Source organism: Myxocyprinus asiaticus, chromosome 34 (genome assembly GCF_019703515.2).
Source record: "Myxocyprinus asiaticus isolate MX2 ecotype Aquarium Trade chromosome 34, UBuf_Myxa_2, whole genome shotgun sequence".
Classification (NCBI taxonomy): domain Eukaryota; kingdom Metazoa; phylum Chordata; class Actinopteri; order Cypriniformes; family Catostomidae; genus Myxocyprinus; species Myxocyprinus asiaticus.
This window is the reverse complement of record NC_059377.1, coordinates 8741402-8768275: the sequence shown is the minus strand read 5'-3', so window position 1 is coordinate 8768275 and position 26874 is coordinate 8741402. Positions and strand designations below refer to the sequence as shown.

General features: G+C 39.7%; 1 protein-coding gene across 2 annotated transcripts in view; it reads left to right on the top strand.

Annotated features, from left to right (window-relative positions):
- Positions 1-1902: 1902 nt before the first annotated feature.
- Positions 1903-26874, top strand: part of LOC127424839 (grainyhead-like protein 2 homolog) — a 47286-nt gene continuing 22314 nt past the window's right edge. For both annotated transcript variants that reach the window (XM_051670311.1, XM_051670310.1), the window contains exons 1-7: positions 1903-2231; positions 6335-6521; positions 13619-13686; positions 13810-14167; positions 16870-16925; positions 17013-17169; positions 25306-25417. In XM_051670311.1, coding sequence (XP_051526271.1) covers positions 2212-2231; positions 6335-6521; positions 13619-13686; positions 13810-14167; positions 16870-16925; positions 17013-17169; positions 25306-25417 — 958 coding nt within the window. In that variant the 5' untranslated portion in view covers positions 1903-2211. The remainder of the gene's footprint in view (positions 2232-6334; positions 6522-13618; positions 13687-13809; positions 14168-16869; positions 16926-17012; positions 17170-25305; positions 25418-26874) is intronic.

The following is a 26874-nucleotide window of genomic DNA, read 5'->3' as shown; positions in this document are numbered from 1 at the left end:
CAAAAACACTTTAGCAACCACATAGCAACGGACTGGAAACCACTCACAACACCCATGCATTGTGGCAGCGACTTATGCATGGGCAAGAACCATTCATGTTTTCTTAAGAAAATGTAAAAATTCCTGTGAATGTGCTTCCTATTTTATTTTTGCATCTTTCACACAATGCAATCTAAGAACATATCATTATCACATCACTTTAAAAGAGTCTTGCCCAGGCATTTAAGTGATAAAGAGGTCAGATCTTTGCTTCATTGTCCAGCTGTACTGTTAGGATTCTCAGCAGTCCTTTGTGAGAGTCCAGAGAGCAGGAGGTCAGGGCAGCGGTCTTAAGTAGAGGGCAGACCATGGAGATGTTATCTTACTCAATTTGGCCCCATTGCTCCAGTACCCTTGACTATCTGACCCATTGTCTCGTGCCCAGGCTTTTTATTGCTTCTCGTGAATGGCTAGGCTATGCTCAAAACAAAGGCCTGTGTTTGCTTGCCCAAGTTGTCAATCTTCAAACTCCGTCCCCTTTGTTTACACGTCAACAAACTGAGGTTTACCAAAGCCACCACAAATTTGTTTGTTTAGAAGGGGTAATGGCTAACATTTATTTGTCTCACAATAGGTTCATTAAGGTGACAATAACATTGGGTTAACACGTTATTAAGCTCTCTTTAGTGGATAAACTGTCCGTAGTTGGGCCAAAAACTTTAAGTTGGCTAATTACTGTGCAGTACGTTTCCTTCTTTGCACTCCCCCATAAGCTTTGCAGGAAAATTGCAGATTGGAAGTGTACATAACAGAAGTAGAAGAAAAGACAAATATATACAGTAACTAGAACATATGAGCATCCCTATGTGCAAAAAAATAAATATAAAAATAATAAACAGTGACACCATGATATGTTTGGTATCAATGTTGCAAACTCTCTATGTAATATTGTATTTGCACGTTGTAGTATGAGTAGTTTCTTTTTTACCCAGATTTTGTCATCGGGTGATGTCAATGTGTAGCCTACATGTTCACACCTGACACTTGGAATGCTACAAGACTTTCCAGGGCCTGAAAGTGTGGGAAATGACACTCGGATGAATTTTTCTCACACAAAGTTGCACTTTAAGAAACGAATATTGACTGATTACTATTTGACTTCTGGGCATGTCAGGACATGGCGTTTTGAACTCTCGAGAAACAAAATAGGAAACGCGTTATTTATAGTAGCATTTTCAAACAATTCATGCTACTATGTACTGTGTCAGCCACTCTAGCATTAACATGACATTCAAAGTAATATTCATTTTATGATACAGTTGTGAAATTAAATCCTCAGTCTTTTTCATTTCCAGCTACTCCAAGATAACATATGCCGTCATGCACATGAGCAATGGAGTGTTAGTTGCCCTCAACTTATTGAAGCTTATTTTCCTGGGCAGCAAGATTTTAGAATTCACTCATTTCACTCGAGATCACACAAAGACAACCCCGACTAGTGATTCTGACTGTGAACGAATCATTATTTTGAATCGGTTCATGTTAATGATTCAGACTACTCGATTCACAGTGACTATTTGTTTGGGAGTAAAACCCCTATGCACATCCTATGTAACTTATTTGAAAACACTGGCACAAAAGTATTTGAATGGTGTAGAATCGGCTTTTTGAACCAGTTCATTTACACGAACCGTCCGAAAGAACCGATTCGCTAGAATGATTCGGACTTCTCATCGCCTACCACCGATTCCATCCTGTCCTTCATTTCTAGTACAAAACTATGGCTACAGGTGAGGCGGGTCTTTTCACCTGTGTTCTGAGGCACCAGCCAATCGGCGAGCTCTCTTTACGCACCTCGACCAATCAGAGCGCTTGCCCGCCAAACGCTTCACACCGAGAAAAAAAAAAAACATCAAAGTTTAAGTAGTTTATAGGTCAATACGCAAACAATAAGAATATATAATATTCAAAAAGACTTTCCATATTATACACTTTTAAGGAAACATTCTGAAACGTGAAATTTTAGGTTGAAATCTTTGGGAAGGACGGGGACTGGGCTGCTCAGGTGTGTCCTACCTGCTCCTTCAGATCTTGTGAAATAATCCGGGAGAGAAAAGTAGATTTACCTGTAGCCCGGGTTCTGGCATCTCTCTCACTCGCTCTCTGTCTTCTGTTACCTGCACCGACTTGAAAGTCCAGTTTCACAAGGAAGAACCGCGAAGGAAGAGAAATATGTCACAGGAGACAGACAGGTAAGAGTCATGACTGCGACACAATCTTCCATTACCTGAACACAAGTATCGGAACGTCACCGCGTCCCGTTCTGCATTTTTACTTTGATAAAATAAAGACTCTTCTCTTTGAACGTCATTTTATTGTCGTGTTATTTGCGTTAATAACGTAGAATATTATCACATGAGGATTTTGTTTGGTTTATTGTTGTTTTTATTGATAAAACGCACCGTTGAGGGAATTTTTTTTTTTTTTGCGGTCAAAACGCCATTTTTCATGGAGGAAATACCGTCAACATAAGCTGTCTGAAATTCATTGTTTTCATTTACACTTTCAATCAAATGTATTCGTGTGCAATTCGTAATATATATATATATATATATATATATATATATATATATATATATATATATATATATATATTATATTATATTATATTATATTATATTTCCCCCCAACAAAGGATTTCCTATTTAGTTATTAAATATGGAGTCGAGAAAATCTTTACTGTAAATGTGAAGTCAACTTTTAAACCACAATATTGGTTTAAAATGATTCTGCATGATTTTGCGAAGTTTGAAAGGATGTTCAGATTGTTTAGTCGGGGAGATCAGTTGTTTTTATTTTATTTTTAAATATAGAATATTATGTTTCTTCTGTAAAAAATAAATAAATAACAGTAACCGTATGTTTGTGGTGACTCCAATACAGTTTTATTTAGAAATAAGGTCAAATAAATGGGTTGAATTTCGTTTTCTTCAAGGTTGTTGGTTGTAATAACGTGTCTTGTCATCTCTCAGAGCGGGACAACTAATATAGGTGTGTCATAGACTTAATGTTAATTCACTCTGCTATTTACTGTTTCAATGAAATTACATTAAAACATTTTCCCGCGAAATACCCTACAGGAGTGAACATGCTCTGTGTGTGTGTGTGTGTGTGTGTGTGTGTGCGTGTGCGTGTGTGTGTGTGCTAATCCTAGTTTCCATCCACTTTTCGCGCTGTTTTGTTATCGACAAAGTGAAAATGCGTAAAAAAAAAAAAGTTTGGGAAATTTGCCGTCTTCTGCCTGTTTCCATTCAAGTGGCCTTTTATCGATAAAATGGTGTGCGTGATGACGTCATGCTTAAACACTTTGTCGTATAAGTTTTGGTTTAGCGCAAAAGAAATCTGCCCTTAAGTGTTTCCATACAGAAATGTGTGTATATCGCTAACTGTGTACTTTTCGCCTCTCAGGTGTCCCTAAAATGGGGAGAATATTGAGACAATTCATTGAAATTAGCCAGCTTACTGTCATTTTAATTTCACAAATAAATGCAATCAGAAGAGGAGGAATTGCGATGAAAGGGAGCAGTTGCCCTTCTGATAGGACTGTATTATTGGTCCTGATGTTGCGCCTATTGCAGGTTGCCATTGGTTCCGACCCGAAAGCGAATCGTCACGGCCTTGTTCAAGCTGGAAACCTGCACCAAGTAGTGGGGGAAACTTTCGGTCTTAGTTTAAGGACCATCCATCCATGTGTATATGCTGTGTGCACAACTATTAAAGAAAACCCGATGTGGTGTAATATCACGGTTTACATATATGATACATTCCTGAAATTCAATAGGCTGTTTTGAACAATCATCTAATCTAAAGCATCACAACTGCATTATGTCCTGTATATTTATCCAACAACATTTAATGACCAACTGAATTTGATTATCATCCAAAATTAATTTAAATGTCATAATGCAAATGACATTTTCTGAAGAAGCTCGGCAAATGTGATCTGAGGTAAAGAGGGTTAGATTTAAAATATTTAACAGTTTTAAAAGGTTCAAAAGCTCATTTTCTGTAAGTGAACTCCGCATTGGAAAATAGTTCTGATAGTTTATAGTCTTGAAAAAAGTGTAGAACATTCTGAGAATGTCATTCAGACGACTTTTTTCATCTACAGAACAGGCTAAGGCTAATTAAAGTTTGTGTAAAGAAAAGGCATATATAGGTCTAAAAATATTATTTATTCGTTTGGTAATTTATTTAATTTAATACAGGGAATTTTGCCAGCATTTTTTCAAAAGTAAACTAAACACTAATTTAATAGAATTGAGCTGTTAGTGTTCCAAAAAAGCACACTGATGCTTATTTTTAATTTAAAACATCTTTGTGCACAGAAATGATATGTTTTTTTGTATTGTGGGCTAATTCCATGACTGCCGTCTATTATTTTGAATGGTGTGGAAAAGCAACTTTAATAAATAAATGGATGTCTACCTTGATTAAATGAATCACAAACAGTGGCCATTCATTTGTTCTCCGTGCACTTGTTGATGTCCGGTGCATGATACGAGATAGATGTGTTTGCAGCATCGGATCTGTGCAGGTATGCTGTTAAGATCAATCTATAACAGTGCGATTAATGCTTCACATGCAATAAATTGGCTTTTGATGTATTCCTTGTCATCATGATTATTATCACAGGCTAACGATTGGGGTAAATTCTGTCATGTGACACTATATTTTTGCGTTAATGCCAATTTTCACAAAAAGTGTTTCCAAAACCAGTTTTTCGTGACATTTGAAGTATCAACATAGTTTATGTGCTAGAGTTAAATGGAAAAATATTATGTCGACACCTGTAAAATTGTAGCGATAATTTGCGTTTCCATCAGCTATATCAGTAAACTTTTTGATGCGCTGCACTTTTGTGTTGTTGTGACACTGTCACTGCTAGGAGACTCTAAAGGACATTTTTCTAAACTAATTATACATTTACACTGAAAACATTATTTTAAATACATCCTAGATCTTTATGGATTTTTAAAGAAATATTTTTTTGTTTGTTTTTCAGATTTGTTAACTAAAGTGTATCAAACTCAGATCTGATAAAATTAAAATATTGTCTTTGATACACCTTTTTATACACTGTTTGACTACCAAAAATAATTTGTATAAAATAAACAAGTATCAAAATACGTTTTGTTTTCATTTTGAACAGTATATCTACTGTTTTATGATTTTAAAGCACTATTTCTTTAAACCTTAAAAGCATAGGACTTAGTGCTTCTTAGTACACATAAATCTGCACTTTTGTAAAGTACAGTTGAGTAAAGAAGAATGACTTGAAATGTAACAGACTCCAAGTTCACCAGAGGTAACACTAATCACCCTAAAAATGACTTTTTTATGAGCCGCAATTTTGTCCTTGATAATTCTAAGTTAGTTGTACTCGAAGCCAAAGTTTAAAGAACGTATATATCTGAGTTATGATTCCAAATGTGACATTTCAAGTACAGTTTAATTTGGAACACTTGATTATTTTTATTAATGACAACTTTAGGGTTTAGAGAGTAATGGTAATTAAATTCAAACTAGTAAGAAGAGTAAAAAAAATAAAGCTTAAGTTGAGTCAGGATTTTTAAAATTTGAGATAACTATGACTATTTACAGTGTATACATGTTTGGTACTTAAACGATTAAACACATTTTTTTGTTGTTGCAATTTTAGCTTTTTTTTTGTGTCACTATTTTTAAGAGAGAGATTGAGGAATACTAAAGAAGTGTGGGCACAACTCCAAAAAATGGATGAGGTACAGGGGGGTGGAATGAGGTCCCTGGTCACTAAAGTCCCATGGTATGCGTATAAGGGTTAATGAAATGTCTTTCTTTACAATAAATGCCACTTGGTTTAAAATTTTGTTATCTAATGCAATTAAATGCATACATCTTTACATGTGGCTTATGTTTTTTTAAATAGGTTTTGGGGCCACTGGATGTTGAATAAACCTAGGATATGATTCTAAAGTTTTGATATTGGTTTAAAGAGACTCGCCCTATCAAAATACCACTGAGCCAGCAGTGGTACCTCCTCATGTTGCATGCCAGTGCATTTTAGCTATGGTCATTTGCCAGGTAGCTAAATATGAATAACTTTTCAAACTCCCTGAGGTCATTATTTGGTTGATGAGATGATGGCTCTGATACAACATACATCATACGCTCACAAATGGTGCATTGTGCAGGTTTGTTTTCATCAGTATGCAAAATAGAGCTTTTACATGAAGCTTTATCAGTTGGATCATTTATGTCTGTGTGTATGTTTCTGTCAGCTGGTATGCTGATATGCTTGTGTGTGTTGCAGTAAGAGGCTGGTGGTAGTGGTGCCCAATGAGCCATCCTTCCACCCACGTCGGGCCTACACCAGCGAGGATGAGGCATGGAGGTCTTACCTGGAAAACCCTCTCACTGCAGCCACAAAGGCCATGATGAGCATCAATGGAGATGAAGACAGTGCTGCCGCTCTAGGGCTCCTCTATGAGTACTACAAGGTCAGCGACTTCAGCTGATTTTCTTACTGTTCTCACTAACAATAATCAAGCTATTGGCATTTAAATGTAACATGAAAAGTTCAGCCAGAAATCTTGTTCAAATACCATTTGATTTTATTTTTTGTGCAACACCAAAGAAGATATTTAGCACAAGACTGTTGTACTGTATTTAGACGTAAGAACTTTAACTGGTGCTGTCAAATTCTATAAGGCACCATTAAAGTTTTATAAAGTAGTCCACTCATCCACTATATTCCAAGTTTTCTAAAGTCATATGATAGCTTTGGTTGAGAAATAGGCCACCAGTTGCTATGAAATCAATAACAGAATTAAAAATTTGAACATTTCAGTGAAACGATTCTTTTGGTAAACTGGTTGAAAAATATAAGAAAGAAGCCAAAGAAAACCATTAGGAATATATTAATGTTTTAAAGATATCTGCCTGCAACATGGCTTGCATGGCTTTTTGTCCATTTTGCATAGATTCATACTTTATTTTGACTAATGAAAAGAACAATCATCAAATTTATTGTAACCAAAATAGTCGATCGAAATGGGTTTTTCCAGTGGTTGATGCAAATACCAAGATCTAGAGAGCATGGTGGCTGATGGCCAATAAAAAGTGATACACACAAAATAGAATATAGTAAAAGCAAATGAGATGCTCAAAACATTGCTGAAATTAAAGGAATATCCCATTTCAATTCAAGTTAAGCTCAATTGACAGGATTTGTGGCATAATGTTAATTACCACAAAAATGTATTTAGACTTTTCTTTAAAAAATGCAACAATCTGGGTTAAAGTGAGACACTTACAATGGAAATGAATGGGGCCAATCTGTTAACGTTAAAATACTTCTTGTTTACGTCTTGTGGCTATCATTTTGAAACAGCATGCATGTGAACATGATTTTAATGTGGTAAAATCGCTTACTAACCTTTTCTTTGTAAAGTTATTTTCAATTTTACAACTTCATTGCCATGACGATTTAATACTGTGAACCAAAAACAAAACAAAAACCCTATAACAATCAGAGGTGGGTAGAGTAGCCAAAAACTGTACTCAAGTAAAAGTACAATTACTTAAAAAAAAAAATAATTACTCAAGTAGAAGTAAAAGTGCTAACATAAATAATTACTTGAGTAAGAGTAAGCAAGTATCCAATTAAAAGATTATTCAAGTAGTGAGTAACTCTTTACTTTCACAAATGACATAACAGACGTTTACTCCCCTATATTCCATTACATAATACACATTTAACATGTATTACAGAATGATGATTATTATTATTAATGGAAGTTCTGTCATCATTCACCATCATGTTGTTCCAAACCCATTCTTTCTTCCATGCAACACTATAAGGAGATATTAGACAGAACGTTTGCCTGAGTCACTATTTACTTTCAGTGAATGTGTTTTTTCTATATATTTTGAAAGTGAATGGTGACTGAGACTGTCAGTCCCTAACATTCTGTCTAACATCTTTTGTGTTCCACAGAATACAGAAGGTCACACGGGTTTGGAACAACATGAGGGTAGAGAAATTATGACAGAATATTAAATTATGGCTGAGCTATCACTTTAAAGATATAGTTTACCCAAAAATGAAAATTCTGTCATCATTTACTCACCCTCATGCCATCCTTTCTTCTGCAGAACACAAATTAAGATTTTAAGATTAGCTCTGTAGGCCAAATTTTGATGCCCCAAAAAGCACATAAAGGCAGAATAAAAGTAATCTATAAGACTCCAGTGGTTAAATCCATGTCTTCAGAAGTGATATGATAGGTGTGGGTGAGAAATAAATCAATATTTGTCATTTTTTGCTAGACAGCAAGGGGCGATATGCAGAGAAGAATGTGAATCACCAAAAACACAAGAAGAAGAATGTGAAAGTGATCTGTTTCTGTTTCTCATCCACACCTATCACATCGCTTCTGAAGATACTGATTTGACCACTGGAGTCTTATGGATTACTTTTATGCTAATTTATGTGATTTTTTTAGCTTTAAAATGTTGCCACCCATTCACTTGCATTGTATGAACCTTCAGAGCTGAGAAATTCTAAAAATCTTCGAGTTCAGCAGATGAAAGAAAGTACTACACATCTGGGGTGGCATGAGGGTGAGTAAATAATGAGAATTGTAATTTTTGGGTGAACTATCCCTTTAAGGGCTCTTGTCAGATCTGGATGAATTTGTCAATAAGAAGAGAGGTTTGGAAACATTTCTAGTAATTATTACAGTGAAACTGTGAAAATGTCTCACAAGGACATTATATATAATGCTGAAGTATAAACCATAGCAAGATCATGTTTTATTAATGCCTACTTTCACTATTTCATAGCTTTTAAAGTCCTGTGTGGATTCTTATTTCGGTGTAGTTACAGTATTCAGTGTCGTAAGTATTTAGATCATTAGTTCTGTACAGCAGTACCACCGCTCTCTAAATGCAGAGTATGCAGCCTAGTGCGTAGGGCACCAACATCCAGTCGTGGAACACTCACTGTGTCTGAAACCGCCCCCTATCCATTATATAGTGCACTATTTCGGGTGTCTGCCATTTTGTAGGAGTGTCTGAATTCTGAATGAGCCACTCGTTCCCTACTTTTTTCACTCATTCTTACCAACAATGCACTCTAATTTCGAGTGTACGTTTGATATACACTCGATGATGGATAATTTCCCACAATCTACCACGGGGAAGTCATACAAGCTTGGAGTGTAATTCAGCGCTGCTCACGGCAGGCAAATGCGGAAAATAAAATAAATATGTGATATTCTAGTAGTGTTTTTTATACTCGAAAAGCTGGTGCAGAACAAGTACTCGATTAATCGTGCACATCCTTAATAACAATCGTAAAAACTAGTGGTTTACCGATATATCGGTGAGGCTGATAAATCAGCCGATATTCTGAATTTTTTAATTATCTGCATCGGCTGATAAATTTATTGTTACATGCCTTTGTGTTACTACAATAGTAGACCAGCTTACAACAACGTCTCATTTAAACTGTCTTGCGTATCAGAGCCACGATAGACACGCAGGAGCTCATGATGTTTAAAGTGCTCGTGATGTATCATTCTCTCTCTCTCTCTCTCCTCAACAGTTTCCTGTAACTTTTAACTGTCTTGTCTAATAATATAAAGGCAAATATCAGTAAAACTCCTATCATATGCCATAAACATAAACAGACCATAAAGAGATTTAATTCACAAACCTCACAGAACTTTTTTTCCTGTGGAGCACTCGTATATCTTCCTCTGACTTTCCAAGCAGGCGATCCGGGCTGTTTAAACAGAAAGCTGTCAGGGGATTGCTGCTCACTGAATAAGTAACTTGGTCAATTTAAATCGGCTGTTAATAAGTTTCAGTATTGAATATGTCATATTATTTACTGTACGTGGACTAATAATTTAAGCAGTAATTTAGCAGTAATTTAATTTATTCTATACCATAGATATCCATTTAAAATAATTTTTATTTGGCCTAATATTAACAAACATTATTACAATATTTAATGCTTAAAAGATGCTTAAAAGAAACTGGAGCGCAGTTCATATCCTCCATTGAAATCTGCTACTCTGAAGAACCGCACGGTTGCTTATTTGTGACGTCACGGTATTTTAATATTTTAATCAACATTAATAATCGCGATTACAACATCAAGGGCAATAATTGCAATCATAAACAATTATGATTTCTGCTATAATCGTGCAGCCCTAGAGCAACTTAAGTACAACTACAGTTGAAGTCAGAAGTTTACATACACCTTAGCCAAATACATTTATACTCAGTTTTTCACAATTCCTGACATTTAATTGTAGAAGACATTCCCTGTCTTAGGTCAGTTAGGATCACTACTTTATTTTAAGAATGTGAAATGTCAGAATAGTAGAGAGAATGATTTATTTCAGCATTTATTTCTTTCATCACATTCCCAGTGGGTCAGAAGTTTACATACACTTTGTTAGTATTCGTAGCATTGCCTTTAAATTGTTTAACTTGGGTCAGATGTTTTGGGTAGCCTTCCACAAGCTTCTCACAATAAGTTGCTGGAATTTTGGCCCATTCATCCAGACAGAACTAGTGTAACTGAGTCAGGTTTGTAGGCTTGCTCGCACACACTTTTTCAGTTCTTTTCTATCGGATTGAAGTCAGGGCTTTGTGATGGCCACTCCAATACCTTGACTTTGTTGTCCTTAAGCCATTTTGCCACAACTTTGGAGGTATGCTTGGGGTCATTGTCCATTTGAAAGACCCGAGCTTTAACTTCCTGGCTGATGTATTGAGATGTTGCTCCAATATATCCACATAAATTTCCTTCCTCATGATGCCATCTATTTTGTGAAGTGCACCAGTCCCTCCTGCAGCAAAGCACCCCCACAACATGATGCTGCCATGGTTGGGATGGTGTTCAGTGGCTTGCAAGCCTCACCCTTTTTCCTCCAAACATAACTATGGTCATTATGGCCTAACAGTTCAAGTTTTGTTTCATCAGACCAGAGGACATTTCTCCAAAAAGTAAGATCTTTGTCCCCATGTGCACTTGCACTGTAGTCTGGCTTTTTTATGGCGGTTTTGGAGCAGTGGCTTCTTCCTTGCTGAGCAGCCTTTTAGGTTATGTCAATATAGGACTCGTTTTACTGTGGATATAGATACTTATCTACCTGTTTCCTCCAGCATCTTCACAAGGTCCTTTGCTGTTGTTCTGGGATTGATTTGCACTTTTCGCACCAAACTACGTTCATCTTTAGGAGACAGAATGCATCTCCTTCATGAGCAGTATGATGGCTGCATGGTCCCATGGTGTTTATACTTGTGTACTATTGTTTGAACAGATGAACGTGGTACCTTCAGGCATTTGGAAATTGGAAACTGCTCCCAAGGGTAAACCAGATTTGGCTGATTTCTTTTGATTTTCCCATGATGTCAAGCAAAGAGGCACTGAGTTTGAATGTAGGCCTTAAAACACACACACACACACACACACACACACACACACACATGTTGGTGCGGCTATCCTTATGAGGACTCTCCAAAGACATAATGATTTTTATACTGTACGAACTATAAATTGTATCCCCAAATCCTAAACCTAACCCTCACAAAAAACTTTTTACATTTTTACATTTTCAAAAAAACATAGTTTGAATTACGGGGACACTAGACATTAATAGCATAATTCCCTTGTAATTACCAGTTTGTAATCTAAAATACACACACACACACACACACACACACACACCTGCTGTTTCTCATACCAGAGACGATGTTCAGCCAGGGAAACTGAAAAGCAATCTCAATACAGAGTCAGACCGTTTTTCCACTGACTTAAGAACCAAACGATGATCTAACTGACCATGTTACTACATAACCAGCAAACAAACAAACAGCACATCGCTGTCTTTGCTTACAACGAGGTTGGAGCGGTTGTGTAACTTAATACAAATAAATAAGTAACGAGCATGTAAAAGATAAACTATTCATGTTTTGAATCATAAAACACTAAGCATAAAGACAGAAAAACACTTACTCGTGCTGTATATCCCAAGAAACCTCAGATAAACGGCTGCATTAAACATATACAATTCATAAATAAACTCCAGCAACTTTTCTCACATCCAGCTCCTGCATTGATGTGTTCCATTCAGAAGTAATCATCCCTATGCTCTATTCCCTTCAAAGACAATCACCATCCACATTGAGAGCTGTGAGGTCTGAAAGGTGATAATGGATATTCACAACTCACTTTTTATGTGATTCTTATTGGCAGTTCTGTTTGGAACGACCCTACAGCATGGATTGTGCTCCCTTTGAAGTGTCCTGTGATGGTATCATTAACGCGGGTTAGAACACAGCTATGTGAACTGTAGGCGGAGAATATGTTCTCATTCTAAAAAGCATTTGATTGGATAAAATATCTCAACGTATATGTGACATAATTATTATAATTTTTTTTTAATGAAAAATAAATTTGTCAACATTTAGAAGTACACTAACTTATAGATTGCAGGATATAGGACAGGTTATAACGCTCTTCGCCACCATTTGATCACTATATTAATAATTACCTGATTTATTCGGCGGTAATAGTGCAATGTAAATTGCTCCAGGCATTTTTTTGTGAAGTGCAATCTATATTAAGCCTAATCTACAAAGAAATGAGGTGTGTTTGCACGGAAAGGAATGAGAATGACTTAATTTAAATAATCAAAACGCAGCGCGATTTCAGCGATGATTGCGCCTGCTTAAACTAGATTGCGGGTGGTTAGTGAATAAGATGCTGGTTTTTGTGCTGAAATACCATGCACAAAAAGCAGTGCATCTGTTTAGTGAATTTAACGCCATAGTTATTTGTTTTTTTTAACGATTTTTTAAATTATTATTTTTACAAAGTTAAAGTTTTTATTTTATTTTATAAATATAATATTTACTATATTAAATTGTGTGATATATCTGCATTATATCTGTCTATCATCCACCTTGCTCTCTAGATATCGCCATTAAAAAACCCAGCATATTCCTTTAACACTTTTTAGACACAATATTTTCTATAATATTTTACAAAATTCTGTAAAAAAATATTGTTTTATTATACATTAACCAGTTTATTGGTAGATTTTGGCAGACTGATAGTAGCGACATTAGGTTAAAAGATCAGCTGCTGAAACCAGTCTGTGCTATACCGAAATTCGAACCACAGCTCTGAGTGACCGAAGCTGGAAGTGTTGCTGAAGTGAAATGTCCACAGGGTGGCACCAAAAGCAAGGTGTTTTTTAGTTGTAAATGATGTAAAAAAGTCAACAGGAATGCATATTTTATGAACCATACACCCAAACCTCAACCCTATACCTAACCGTTAGAGGAGAAAAATTTAATTTTATAGTGAAAATGCAACCTCAGAATCTCACTCACCATTGTTTATGTGAACGCAAATACTTTCTGGTTTCCATAGGACCAGTTGAGAAGATTTCAGTTTTCACATGGTTTAATTTTGTCTCTGAATAGTGATAAGCGAATAGAGAAGCCATTATGTTGAAACCATGCCAATGATGACATCATTACTGTTGTTTAATGGTTTTATCCTCTGCAGGTACCCAAAGACAAGAGAGTATTACCCCTCAGCAAAAGTGTTGAAATTTCAGAAGAACAGGAAAAGAGGTCAGTGAATGAAGCTATTTTGAAAATGCAGTTAAATAAATATGGCCGATAATGTATATGAGCCATATTTTGTAGAGAATATATTGCCATTATGCATTCCTTTTGTTTGTGTGTCTTTCTCAGACACACGATAGTAGGAAACAGCAGTCAGACGGAGCCAGAGACGGTTGATAACCACGTGCAGGTCCTGAAATCAGTGCCAGTTAATCTGACAGTCAACAATGATCACCAGGAAACTAAACGGGAGCAGTACAGTGTGGGGTTGGGGGAGAGTGGGGCCGTTGCAGTGGTGAAAGCTGAGGTGTACTCCACCAGCTTCATGGGTTCTGGGGTTCACTACAGGACCGAGGATGAGGAACAAACGCGGGTCATTTATGAACAGGCCCACTCGTTCGACACCTCGGCAGTTTGTCATAGTGGATATGGGAAGGATGACCATCGCAGTAGTCCAGATAGCACATATGAAGAAGAAAGCAATGAGGTGACAGAATTTGAAGAGTGATGCATGTTATGTAAAAAATTGTTCACCTAGAAATTAAAATTCTGCCATTATTTACCATGTCATTGCAAATCAGTATGCTGTCAGTTTTCCGTAGAATTATACAGAATTTATATGCTAGATTCCTATTCTTCTGAAGCTTCGTGATAGCTTTGTGTAAGGACCAGACCGAAATTTAAGTCGTTATTTGCTGATAATCTTCCTCTGTGGTGAAGCTTTGAAATCTTATTCACGTCTGATTCAGTAAAAAATGGCACATTAAGATGCGTCGAGCCAGGTTTAACATTACTGACACCAAACTCCATTGTTTCTCTTGTGTGTTGTAACCAAACACGAAATACCAGTTGAATATGGAATAGAGATGCAATGGAAGGGAATGTTTTTAAGTGAATAATGGCTTATATTTCAGTTCATTCCTCAAACAAAGCTAACACATGGCTTCTAAAGAATTGGAATAAAGTTCACAAGTTATATAAACGGTTTTAATAGTGTTTTTTCCCCTTTTTGGAGCTTGACAGCAATGGTCACTATGAACTGTCATTGTTTGTAAAAAGAGCTGTGAGAAGATTCTGCAGTAACTCTCCTTTTGTGTTTCATAGAAAAAAATGAGAGTGTCCAGTGGTGGAAAGAGTACAGTTTTTTTTTTTTTTTTACTTAAGTAAAAGTACTGCTACTGAAGAAATAATTCACTTGAGGACAAGTATAAGTACTAAGAAATATTATGACTCAAGTAAGAGTAAATAAGTAGTTTGCTGAAAAATTACTCAAGTAATTACATTACAAGTTACTTTCTGAAAATTATATTATATATAGTATATACACTTCCATTTTTAGAACGCAAAGACATTTTTGTTCTTGAAAGAAACTTATGCTTCCTTTCACCAAGGATGCATTATATTGATCAAAATTCTGTCAAAATTATTAATTGCCAATATTATTACGGTTTGAAATAATTGTTTTAAGTTATATTTATTCAATTTTTTCTTTACCTGTGATGGCAAACATATACTGTGTCACCTATTCCTTACGAAAGCATTCTAAAGTGCTAATTTGGTACTCAAGAAAATTTTCTTATTATTAGAACAATTGAAAATGGTTGCGCTACCATGCTGAAATCACAATACAGTGGGGTTTTCCCCCATTTGCTGAGGTATTGAGTTCTTACAAGTTGTTTTACACTTGCAAGTCAAAATTTGGTTTTAAAAATAGGCAAAAAGAAACACATTTCTCATAAATTCTATTTTCTCATAAAGTCTATTGTTTTAGAGAGATGAAGGCTATTCCATGCATTACTGTTTTGAAAAATGAATCTCTAACGAGGATAGAGAGGGAAGTAGACGGCCAGGTGCACAACAAAAAGACAAGTGAATCACAGTCTCTAGTTTGAGAAACAGACTCCTCACAGGTCTTAAACTAGCAGATTCTAAATGCCAAAGACCTGCATTGCTGCAAGAGGATCCTTGGACAAACAGAAAATTTTAAGAATACAACATTTATTTAAATAGAAATAGCCATTTGTAACATTCTAAATGTCTCTAAATCGTCTCTAAACTACATAATGTGCATTGTGACTGAAACACATTCCTATTTCAGGTTTATTCTCATTCACGTATGTCCAAGTATTTTGGCTATTAAGTTAACATACTGTACAAAACTAATATAATGCAATATCATAGAGGAGGAAATGTATTCTTTATGATATTGCAGCAATTATGCAGATATAGAATGAGATTATTAAGCAAACTGTTATCATATCCTACATGCCAACTGAATGAAATAAGGCAAAAATAAACATTTCACACAGTGTTAAGTGAGAGATATGATTGATTCAAACACTAAAAGTGGTTGTTCAGTATATGTATTATTGTATTACAGTTGTAATATTAAAGTCTTAATTTACATTATGGTTATTTAACATATTGAGATATTATTATTATTATTTTTTTGTGTGAATTTTCACACCTCGTGGTGGCATATTGACTCGCCTCAATCCGGGTGGCAGAGGACGAATCTCAGTTGCCTCCACATCTGAGACAGTCAATCCACATATCTTATCACGTGGCTTGTTGAGCTCATTACTGCGGAGACATAGCATGCGTGGAGGCTTCATGCTATTCTCCGCGGCATCCACACACAATTCACCACGTGCCCCACCGAGAGCGAGAACCACATTAAAGCGACCACGAGGAGGATAACCCAACGTTACTCTGCCCACCCTAGCAACCAGGCCAACTGGTTGCTTAGGAAGCCTGACTTGAGTCACTCAGCATGCCCTGGATTCGAACTTGTGATTCCAGGTGTGGTAGTCAGCGTCTTTACTTGCTGAGCTACCCAGGCCTCCATAATATTATTATTAAGTAAATTGTAGCATTTGGTTACATTATGTTTTGTGATTTCTCATACATTCTTTATATAACATCCATCCGTTGCGCACTTTTGGCCTCTAGCGGGTGAGGCTTTTCAGACAGATAAACAGCAGCACAAGGCAGGGAAGTACAGTACAGCTCCGTGAGCGAGAGTGTTACCTGCTAGGACAGTTTAATTTGAACAAGAGGGGCGAACGGTTAAAGAATTGAATGCGGGACTACAATACTATTCCTTTAATGCATTACATGTGATAAAACTTGAAGCATTTCAAGTGTCTCCACTAATGAATGGCTGATTAAATGTTTCTTTTAATGCAGAAGTACCACTCTTCATCTCTTGGAGCTGATGACATTATATTTAACCAGTCAGATGTGTAAGTGTTCATACCAAATGCGTTACATGGAATTAATGTACACCAATAGCCTTAAAGCTCTCACATACATAAAATGTTCTTCCACAGAGACACCTTCCAGTACACACTAGAGGCCACCAGGTCTTTGCGGCAGAAACAGGGTGAGGGGCCTATGACCTACCTAAACAAGGGCCAGTTCTACGCCATTACACTGAATGAGACAAGTGCCAATAAACGCCTCCGGCATCCCATCAGCAAAGTGAGGGTAAGTGGAATACTTTCTCTTCTCAAACTAATGCTCCGTTCCATTCAAAGTCAGATTGGGATACTCCTACTCATTATCTCCAACTTCTGACCATTAAGGCGTTCCATTGCCTGATGCTCGGAAAATGCTGAATAGGAAGGCATCGCTAGAGTTACAGGGCTCCAGACAGCGAATAAAATTATTTGCGAAAAAAAAAAATTATTGCGACAATAATTTTACATTTAGTCGCCATTGGCTACAGTCAGGAACACTTTGTATGCATTCACTTGGGTTTTCATCAAATATCATTTTATGAGTTATTGAATTGAATCTTTAAAGCGCGTACCATTGTGTCTTACACCGCTTTACCCTTTATGTTGAGATGAGCTCGCTGCACGCAACAACAAACAATCTGAGGTCAGACCGTGTCTTTTTAATGGACCAACTGAAAAGAGTCACAAAACAGGTTGGAGATCAGGAGCTCAGGTTAACAGTTTGCATCAGATTCACTTTCTCAGTAAATCATACCGTGAATCAGCCATCATTGAGTTCACAGCTGACTACCGGAATACAGGATTTTTACAGGATATTTATAAGAGCGCTGAGTGCCAGGACATCCAGGCACAAGAACAGTTTTTACCCTCAGGAACAATTAAACTGCCTCAGGACTCCCCCATAGCACAATAATGTAAATACATATCTCATGTTCTTATGTAAATTCACATATTTAATTCAATAACTGTACATACCCCTACCTTGCACATACATTACCACCTGCACATGTACATATGCCATTCTATGTTATATGTCCTATTATTTATATATCTATTTATACTCTTCTCTTGTTTTATATTCTGTGTCTCACTGTAATGTTCTGTGTGCACTTGTTTCTCCTATCACCAAACAAAAATTCCTTGGTACTTGAGCACACTTGGCAATAAAGCTCATTCTGATTCTGATTTTGATTATAACATGCGATCGCTGATGATGCACTGTTGATTCATTTTGTTTTATGACAATGTTCACTTTGTAGTGTTTATATTTTAATACATTGTAAATGATTGTAAAAGTGCATTATTTGTTTCCTAATCTGTTTGTGAGAGCACCTGGGAGCACAGACATTTCAAAATAAGAGTCCCTGCTGTATTTCGGGCTTGTTCATAGTTAAAGTTCCCTATCTGTCACTCACTCAACGTTGTGTCGATGTAGTGACACTAGGGGTCACTCTTGGGAGCCCGAGACACCTCTGGTCTTTGATAAAAGGCCACTGAAAATTGGCCAGTGGTATTTGCATGCCACTCCTCCGGACATACGGGTATAAAGGAGCTGGTATGCAACCACTCATTCAGATTTTCTCTTCGGAGCCGAACGGTCATGCTCATTGAGCTGAATACTACTGTTCATTCACCTCTACTGGATCTGACGGCGCATTTCAGCGGCTTCTCCCTCCTCTGCACTGGTGCACTGCAGAGAACGCCCCTGGGCGCTTCGGCAGAAAAACAAGAGAGTATATTTTCTGAAAGAGCTTTTCCTCCTCTAAAAGAGTATATATTTCTCTAAAAGAGCGGCACACACGGAACGTCTTTTTAAAGACGCGTCTTTTTAAAGATGCCTTTCCGATTGTGTGTTATTCCTGGTTGCGGTCGTTATCTCTCAACTTCGGATGGTCATGATCGCTGTCTTTCGTGTCTGGGCGCGACCCACACGGAGGCAGCATTTGTGGATGGTTCATGTTCTCACTACTCCCCGCCTTGGTCCTTCTACCTACGGGTATGAGGCCAGAGCGGCTAGCACTGGGGGCGATTTGGGGACCCTAATGGGATCGTCTCCGCCGGGTATCCCCCCGTGGACCTCCCATTCCCCAGTACGCTCGTCTGCCCCAATCGGGCTTCTGGATGAGTTCGCCGGCTCGTCTCACGGCGAGTCTGGCTTCTTGTTCGGAGCCTGCGAAGATGATGAGCTCTCGAGCGCAGCATCGGAGAGTGGGCTTGTCCAGTCGGACGCAGAAGCCTCAGCTGGGCTTCCCCCTTCGGGGACGATTGCCCAGTCACAGGCCAATGCCGAAATGACAGACATGCTTTCCTGTGCGGCCGTGAGCGTCGGGTTAGAGTGGAACCCTCTGCTCTCCCCTGAACCCTCGTGGCTTGATGATTTGTTCCTGGGCTCACGGCACCGCTCAAAGCAGCCACGCCCTGCTCCAGAGCCATTCTTCCCGGAAGTGAACGAGGAGCTGACAAAGTCGTGGGAGGCACCTTTTAATGCCTGGCCCCGATTCCGCAGTTCCCCCGCTCTCACTACCCTCGATGGCGGGGCGGCCAGGGGCTATACGGCGATTCTCCCAGTGGATAAGGCGCTCGCGGTGCACCTATGCCTGAAGGATGCGTACTTCCACGTCTCGATCCTTCCTCGACACAGACCCTTCCTGCGGTTTGCATTCCAGGGTCAGGCGTATCAGTACAAAGTCCTCCCTTTCGGCCTGTCCCTGTCTCCTCCCGTCTTTACGAAGATCGCAGAGGCTGCCCTTGCCCCGTTAAGGGAGGTGGGCATTCGCATTCTCAACTATCTCGACGACTGGCTAATCCTAGCTCACTCTCGAGACATGTTGTGCGCACACAGGGACCTGGTGCTCTCACACCTCAGCCGACTAGGGCTTCGGGTCAGCTGGGAAAAGAGCAAGCTCCTCCCGGTTCAGAGCATCTCTTTTCACGGTTTGGAGTAGGACTCAGTCTCCTTGATGGCGTGCCTTACGAACGAGCGCGCCCGGTCTGTGCTGTCCTGTTTGAAGGCGTTCAAACAGAAAACAGCGGTTCCACTGAAACTTTTTCAGAGGCTCCTGGGGCATATGGCATCCTCGGCGGTGGCCACCCCGCTCGGGTTGATACATATGAGGCCGCTTCAGCACTGGCTCCAGACTTGAGTCCCGAGATGGGCATGGCGCCATGGGACACATCGCGTGGCCATCACGCCGGTCTGTCACCATCTTTTCAGCCCTTGGACCGACCTCTCGTTTCTATGGGCAGGTGTTCCTTTAGAACTGGTCTCCAGGCATGCCGTGGTCATGACAGATGCCTCCAAAACGGGCTGGGGCATTGTTTGCAACGGGCACTCAGCCACCGGCCTCTGGATGGGTCCGCGACTGCATTGGCACATCAACTGCCTCGAGTTGTTGGCAATTCTGCTCGCCCTGCAGAGGTTCCAGCCGTTGATCCAGGGCAAGCACGTGTTAGTTCGGACAGACAACGCGGCAACGGTAGCATATGTCAACCGCCAAGGTGGTCTGCGCTCTCGTTGTATGTCACAACTCGCCCGCCGTCTCCTCCTCTGGAGTCAGCAGCACTTCAAGTCGCTGCGAGCCACTCACATCCCGGGCAACCTCAACACTACATCGGATGTGCTGACATGGCAGGTTACCCTCAGGGGAGAGTGGAGACTCCACCCTCAGTTAGTCCAGCTGATTTGGAGTCGATTCGGACAGGCACAGGTGGACCTGTTCGCCTCACAAGAATCCTCCCACTGCCCACTCTGGTATGCCCTCACCGAGTCTTCCCTCGGCATAGATGCGCTGACACACAGCTGGCCCCCTGGCCTACACAAATATGCATTTCCCCCAGTGAGCCTGCTTGCACAGACCCTGTGCAAGGTCAGGGAGGATGAGGAGCAGGTCATCCTGGTTGCACCCTACTGGCCCACCCAGACATGGTTCTCGGACCTCATGCTCCTCGCGACAGCTCCCCCCTGGCGAATTCCCCTGAGGAAGGACCTTCATTCTCAGGGACAGGGCACCCTCTGGCACCTGCACCCAGACCTCTGGAATCTACATGTCTGGCCCCTGGATGGGACGTGGAAGACCTAAGCGGTCTACCACCCGCGGTGGTAGACACGATCACTCAGGCTAGGGCCCCCCTACGAGGCGCCAGTATGCCTTTTAAGTGGCGTCTGTTCACTAAGTTTTGTTCTTCCCGACGTGAAGACCCCCAGAGATGCGCAGTCGGATCAGTGCTTTCCTTCCTGCAGGAGAGGTTGGAAGGGAGGCTGTCCCCCTCCACCTTGAAGGTGTATGTTGCTGCCATAGCAGCACACCATGACACAGTTGACGGTAAGTCTTTAGGGAAGCACGACCTGATCATCAGGTTTCTAAGAGGCGCCAGGAGGCTGAATCCCTCCAGACCACGCCTCATTCCCTCATGGGACCTCTCTGTAGTTCTTCAGGGTCTACAGAGAGCCCCCTTTGAGCCTTTGCAGTCAGCCAAGCTTAAGGCACTCTCCTTAAAGATTGCCCTACTGACTGCACTCACTTCCATCAAGAGGGTAGGTGACCTGCAAGTGTTCTCTGTCAGCAAAACGTGCCTTGAATTTGGTCCGGGTTACACTCACGTGATCCTGAGACCCCGACCGGGCTATGTGCCCAAGGTTCCCACCACCCCTTTTAGGGACCAAGTGGTGAATCTGCAAGCGCTGCCCCAGGAGGAGGCAGACCCAGCCCTGTCGTTGCTGTGTCCGGTGCGCGCTTTACGCATCTATATCAGAATCTCTGAGCAGCTCTTTGTCTGCTTTGGTGCATAGCGCAAAGGAAGCGCTGTCTCCAAGCAGAGGATTGCCCACTGGCTCATTGACGCCATAACTATGGCATATCTCGCCCAGGGCATGCCGCCCCCGGTAGGGCTACGAGCCCATTCTACCAGGGATGTAGCGGCTTCCTGGGCCCTGGCCAGAGGTGCCTCTCTAACAGATATTTGCAGAGCAGCGGGCTGGGCAACACCCAACACCTTTGCAAGGTTCTACAACCTCCAGGTGGAACCGGTTTCGTCCCAGGTAGTGGCATGCAACACAAGTGGATAAGCCCAGGATAGCTGGCCGGGTGTATCGCTTGCACATAGCACCTTCCACCTCCTTTTGAGCTGAAGACGTGCGCCATTAATTCCCAGTAGTTTTCACAAACTTTGTTCCCTGATTGACTTCCTCCGAGCCCTGTGGCAGTCGAGTTTTCGGAGAGACTGGCTGCCGGCTCAGTACACGTGCTAACTAATAGTCCTGTTCTGGGGTAGGTGCTCCTCATGTGGCGGTTCCCTGTAAGGCTAACTCCATGCGATATATATCTTCCGCTAGTTCGTTTCCCTGTTGGCAAACTACGTCTTCCTAGGGCAGAGCCCCTCTGCCCCAGTCTCCATGTTTGTAGTAACTCCTCCCCCGTTGGGTAGGATCTACCTTGAAGACTCTCCACATGGTCGGAAAGACTATGTGACGTATTTTTCCACTTAAATATCCCCCCCTCTCTTTGGGCGCGGTGTGATCTCTGCGGTGTCTTCCCCTTGGGAGGGACACCCCCCGACTAGACCTGGTGGCCCAGTCAGATAATCCCCCTTCTTTTTCAGGGAGTGAAAAAAGAGAAGGGGAAAAGAGGCCATGACTGGGTTAAGCCTGTCTCTATCTTTTGGGTAGTTGACTTGTCCCCAAAGGGCCGTTCGACACTCATAACTATGTTGGGGGAGGTTACGTTTCGACCTGGTGTGCTGGCTATGAGGCACACAGTAGTCTGCCCACCACACACCGCCAGTTCACGTAACACAGTTCAGCCAATTGTGGCATTTCGTATAGGGACCCCTAGTGTCACTACATCGACACAACGTCGAGTGAGTGACAGATAGGGAACGTCATGGTTACTTGTGTAACCTCCGTTCCCTGATGGAGGGAACGAGATTTTGTGTCCCTCCTGCCACAACGCTGAACTACCCGCTGAAATGGCCGGACCTTATATCGGCTCCTCAGCATAAAACCTGAATGAGTGGTTGCATACCAGCTCCTTTTATACCCGTATGTCCGGGGGAGTGGCATACAAATACCACTCGCCAATTTTCATTGGCCTTTTATCAAAGACCAGAGATGTCTCTGGCTCCCAAGAGTGACCCCTAGTGTCACTACATCGACACAACTTCTCGTTTCCTCCATCAGGGAATGGAGGTTACACAAGTAACCATGACGTTTTCTGGTACAGACCTTTTTCACAGACTGTGATGATGCATTTCCGCCTTATTTAGCAGTGTAAATCTCGCAAAATGTTTTATATTACAAATTTTTTACATATTGAGTGTAAATTTATAACATTATGCTTTGTGTTATATTACCCTGGAATTAGATTTAAAAAACTAATTACCATAGCTGCGAGGGGGTTTCTATTACAGCTGCTCAGAGAGTGACAGCAAATTTAGCATCTTCTCCCATCTGACTTGTTTAATCCACCGCTCCCTATTTTTTTCCTCTACTGGAAAGTCATTCAAACATAATAATTCTTTTTCTATTGCTCTTGGATCAAATTGGTAAGAAAAAATAATATTTGCTGTGATCTCCCTTTCACTCCCATTCACTCCCGCTGTCGAAGTTTACCCTGCAAACGTTTACTTCCGTGTTCCAAAACCCAGAGTGTGAAAAAGGTCTATTATTGGGATTTTGGTAACACAATAAACTGCATCTGGGATTTAATTCAATTTGGACTATTGTAGCCTCTTTGTGTGGGCTGCCTAGTCACAGTAAGGAAAGATTATGAACATTTTGTAACATATTATATATATATATATATATATATATATATATATATTAGAGCTGTCGATTTCACGCATTAATTCAGTGCGATTAATTATATAAAAAAATAACACATAAAAAAATGTATGCAAATAATCATGTCTCCGGACCGTACTAAGGAAGATTCCTTAACAATTCAAGCTTGAAGTACCACCTGCTTTTTCCAGGGGGCAATAAGCATATCTTCAGCTGTATAGGCAATGCGCAGCTTATACAGAGAACAAACCACCAACCCTTCAGCAGACAATGCAATACAAGGATGTGTTTTTGCATCCAAAACACAGCTTAATGGTGCACAGATCCGAACTTAAGGATCTCAAGACGTGTTTTTCTAAGTATTAAACTACGTTTAACTTGACACAGCGACCTAAAAATGGTATGTTTATGACACGATGCAACAAAAGTGAGACACTCCAAAAGCATCCGTCTGATGCAGGTGTACATTGACGCGTCCTTAGACAAGCCCTCATAATAAATCTCGGACTGATTGACAAATTAAATTGCAAAATGGATTGCTGTGAACTGTAGGCCAATGATTGGCTTATGTTTAATAATATGCTAATAAACAATATATTGGATTCTAAAGCCAATTTTTATATTGTCTTATCAATGGTTTACTTCTCTATACTATACTACTATACTATATATATATATATATATATATATATATATATATATATATATATATATATATACACACACACACACAGAATATGCTGTATATTATTTGCAATTATTTAAATATAATTATTTATAATTATTATTTTATATTGAATTATTGTTATTTGAGAGGCTTTCTTAGCAAATATTTATATATGCGATTAATTGTGATTAATTCGATTAATTAATCAGTACACCATGTAATTCATTCAGCCAATGGCTCGGTTGACATTTATTTGTTGTTGTCTGTTGTCTGATTGTGAACAAAAAAGTCTCCTTGCAACCAGATGCCGGAGGATAAGCGATGCTTGCATTTGGTCTACATGTGTACAATTATCAACAACATTTATTGTGTTTAAAACTTCTGTCTCTGCAAAACTTAGCTTAACATAGTTTAGTATCATGTATTGTAGGATCTTTGACTCATTGATGCATGTTATTTATATAAACATGAATGTTTCTGATTAACTGTGTGCATCTCCCTCGGTGCCGTTGTGTTTACATGACGTCATACACCCGCATCTGCAAAATCAGTTTTGGATTTCCAAGTTGGAAGTCCGACTTCAAGTGGTGCACTATTTATTGCACTCTTTAAATTAAAGTAGGAAGTTGGAAATTCAGACTTTCTGAGTTGAATGGAATGCAGCATTATTAATATAAGGAGAAGATTCTTGGACATTGCTTCTTCATGATAGGACATGTAGTTTTAGGAGGGGGTACTAGTTTTAGGCAAGGAATAGGTCATCTAGTGTTATAGTTATCAAATTATGACTGAATGTATTAAATTATTTTTTACAGTAATAGATTAAAATTATAGATTTTGCTTAGCTCTTGATAATTTGGAACAGGCATGAGGCATAAAGTAATCAAGTGGATTGTGATAACCTCTGTTAACCTCTTCTTCCTCAATTCCTCTATCAGAGTGTCATCATGGTTGTGTTCAGTGAAGATAAAAACCGTGACGAGCAGCTCAAGTACTGGAAGTATTGGCACTCTCGCCAGCACACGGCCAAGCAGAGGGTTCTGGACATTGGTGAGATTTCTTTTCCAATCTTCAGAAAGCTGTAAGGTCCACTTTTAAGTCCCACTCCAGGATAAAGCATTGTCGACTTAGCACAGCTTACAATATTCGGCCAGTTATGTAGTCTTTGCAGCTACTCAAACACAAAAGCATGCAGTCCCATTGTACATACTTAATGGCATTCTTGCATTATATGGCAGTAACAAACCTTAGACTAAATGAGGAAACAGAGCACAACAGTCTTGTTACGGAAGTAAAAATTCTATTCAGTTTGTCCATAGAGGAAATAGTTTTTAACGATAACTTGTAAACCTTGTAAAGACATACCTGCTGTGAGCTCCAAGGTTGCTAATAGATGACACATGCATCTACTGAAGCCACCAGTCTGCGTTATTTCAACTTCATTTTTATTTAATCATTTAATATTAAATTAATAGCATAATAAGTGGTGAAGAACTACAATACCCATGATCCTAATGTGAAACGATCCACCAATCAGAGAATTCCGGCAAACAAACTGTGGCAAAAGAGCTCTGCAGTGACTGCCCACTTTCATGACGCACTGTGAATGATGCAATAAAATCAATCTCCATATGCTGTCAAACTACTTTTATAAATTATTCACTTAATTATTGCTCAGTGCTCTTTGGTCTGAGGTTGCCCAATGGACAAAGCATTTGCTTGACTTCAAAATATCTCATTGTGTATCCACCACTGGTTTGAACTCTAGCCTCAGGGCTCTAAGGAGATTGGTTCCTCTTGGTTTCCCTTTGCTCAGCTCATGGGCACTGATTTGGTAAATGGCTGTAAACATCGAGCTTTGACTTGAGAGTTTACCCTAAGTTTTTTAGATAGCCTTTTGAATAAAAATGTAAGTGGTAGGGGAAACAAGGGGCTTTCATGAACTATATAACTTTACATAGATGTTTGTGATGAGGGGTATCAATCCACACTTGAGTCTCCATACATTTCTTGGAAGAAAAAGTATTGTGCAACAATAATGGTCATAACTGGTCACAGCAAATCATTAAAATGTTAAAAGAGTGTAAATGAATCCGACAAAATGTTCAGCAGCTCATGGACTCTCATGGACATCATTCCAAGGATGGATTCTTTTTCATAGCAACAGAGCATTTTGTTATAGGGACAGCCCGCTTGGAGAAACCTGGGGTTAAGTAAGTGCACTGTGGCCAGGAGTTCCCAGTAATTCTCCAGTTCGTGAATCACTCCTTTGAAACTGCGTCTTTTAGTTTACTAGCCCAGCACGTTAAATGAGGCAAATCACGCATACAGGATTAAAATTGTTGGAGTCCATCTGAACCGAAGCAGAAGTTCAAACTTTCCACAGCTCCTTCACAGACTGGTATACCTCCAGAGAACAGTCATCTTGAGCCTGTTACGTCTTGTCCTCCCCTCATCTCCAGTAATCAGACGCTCTGCTATATCCTTTGTCAAGATTTGGCCCGGGG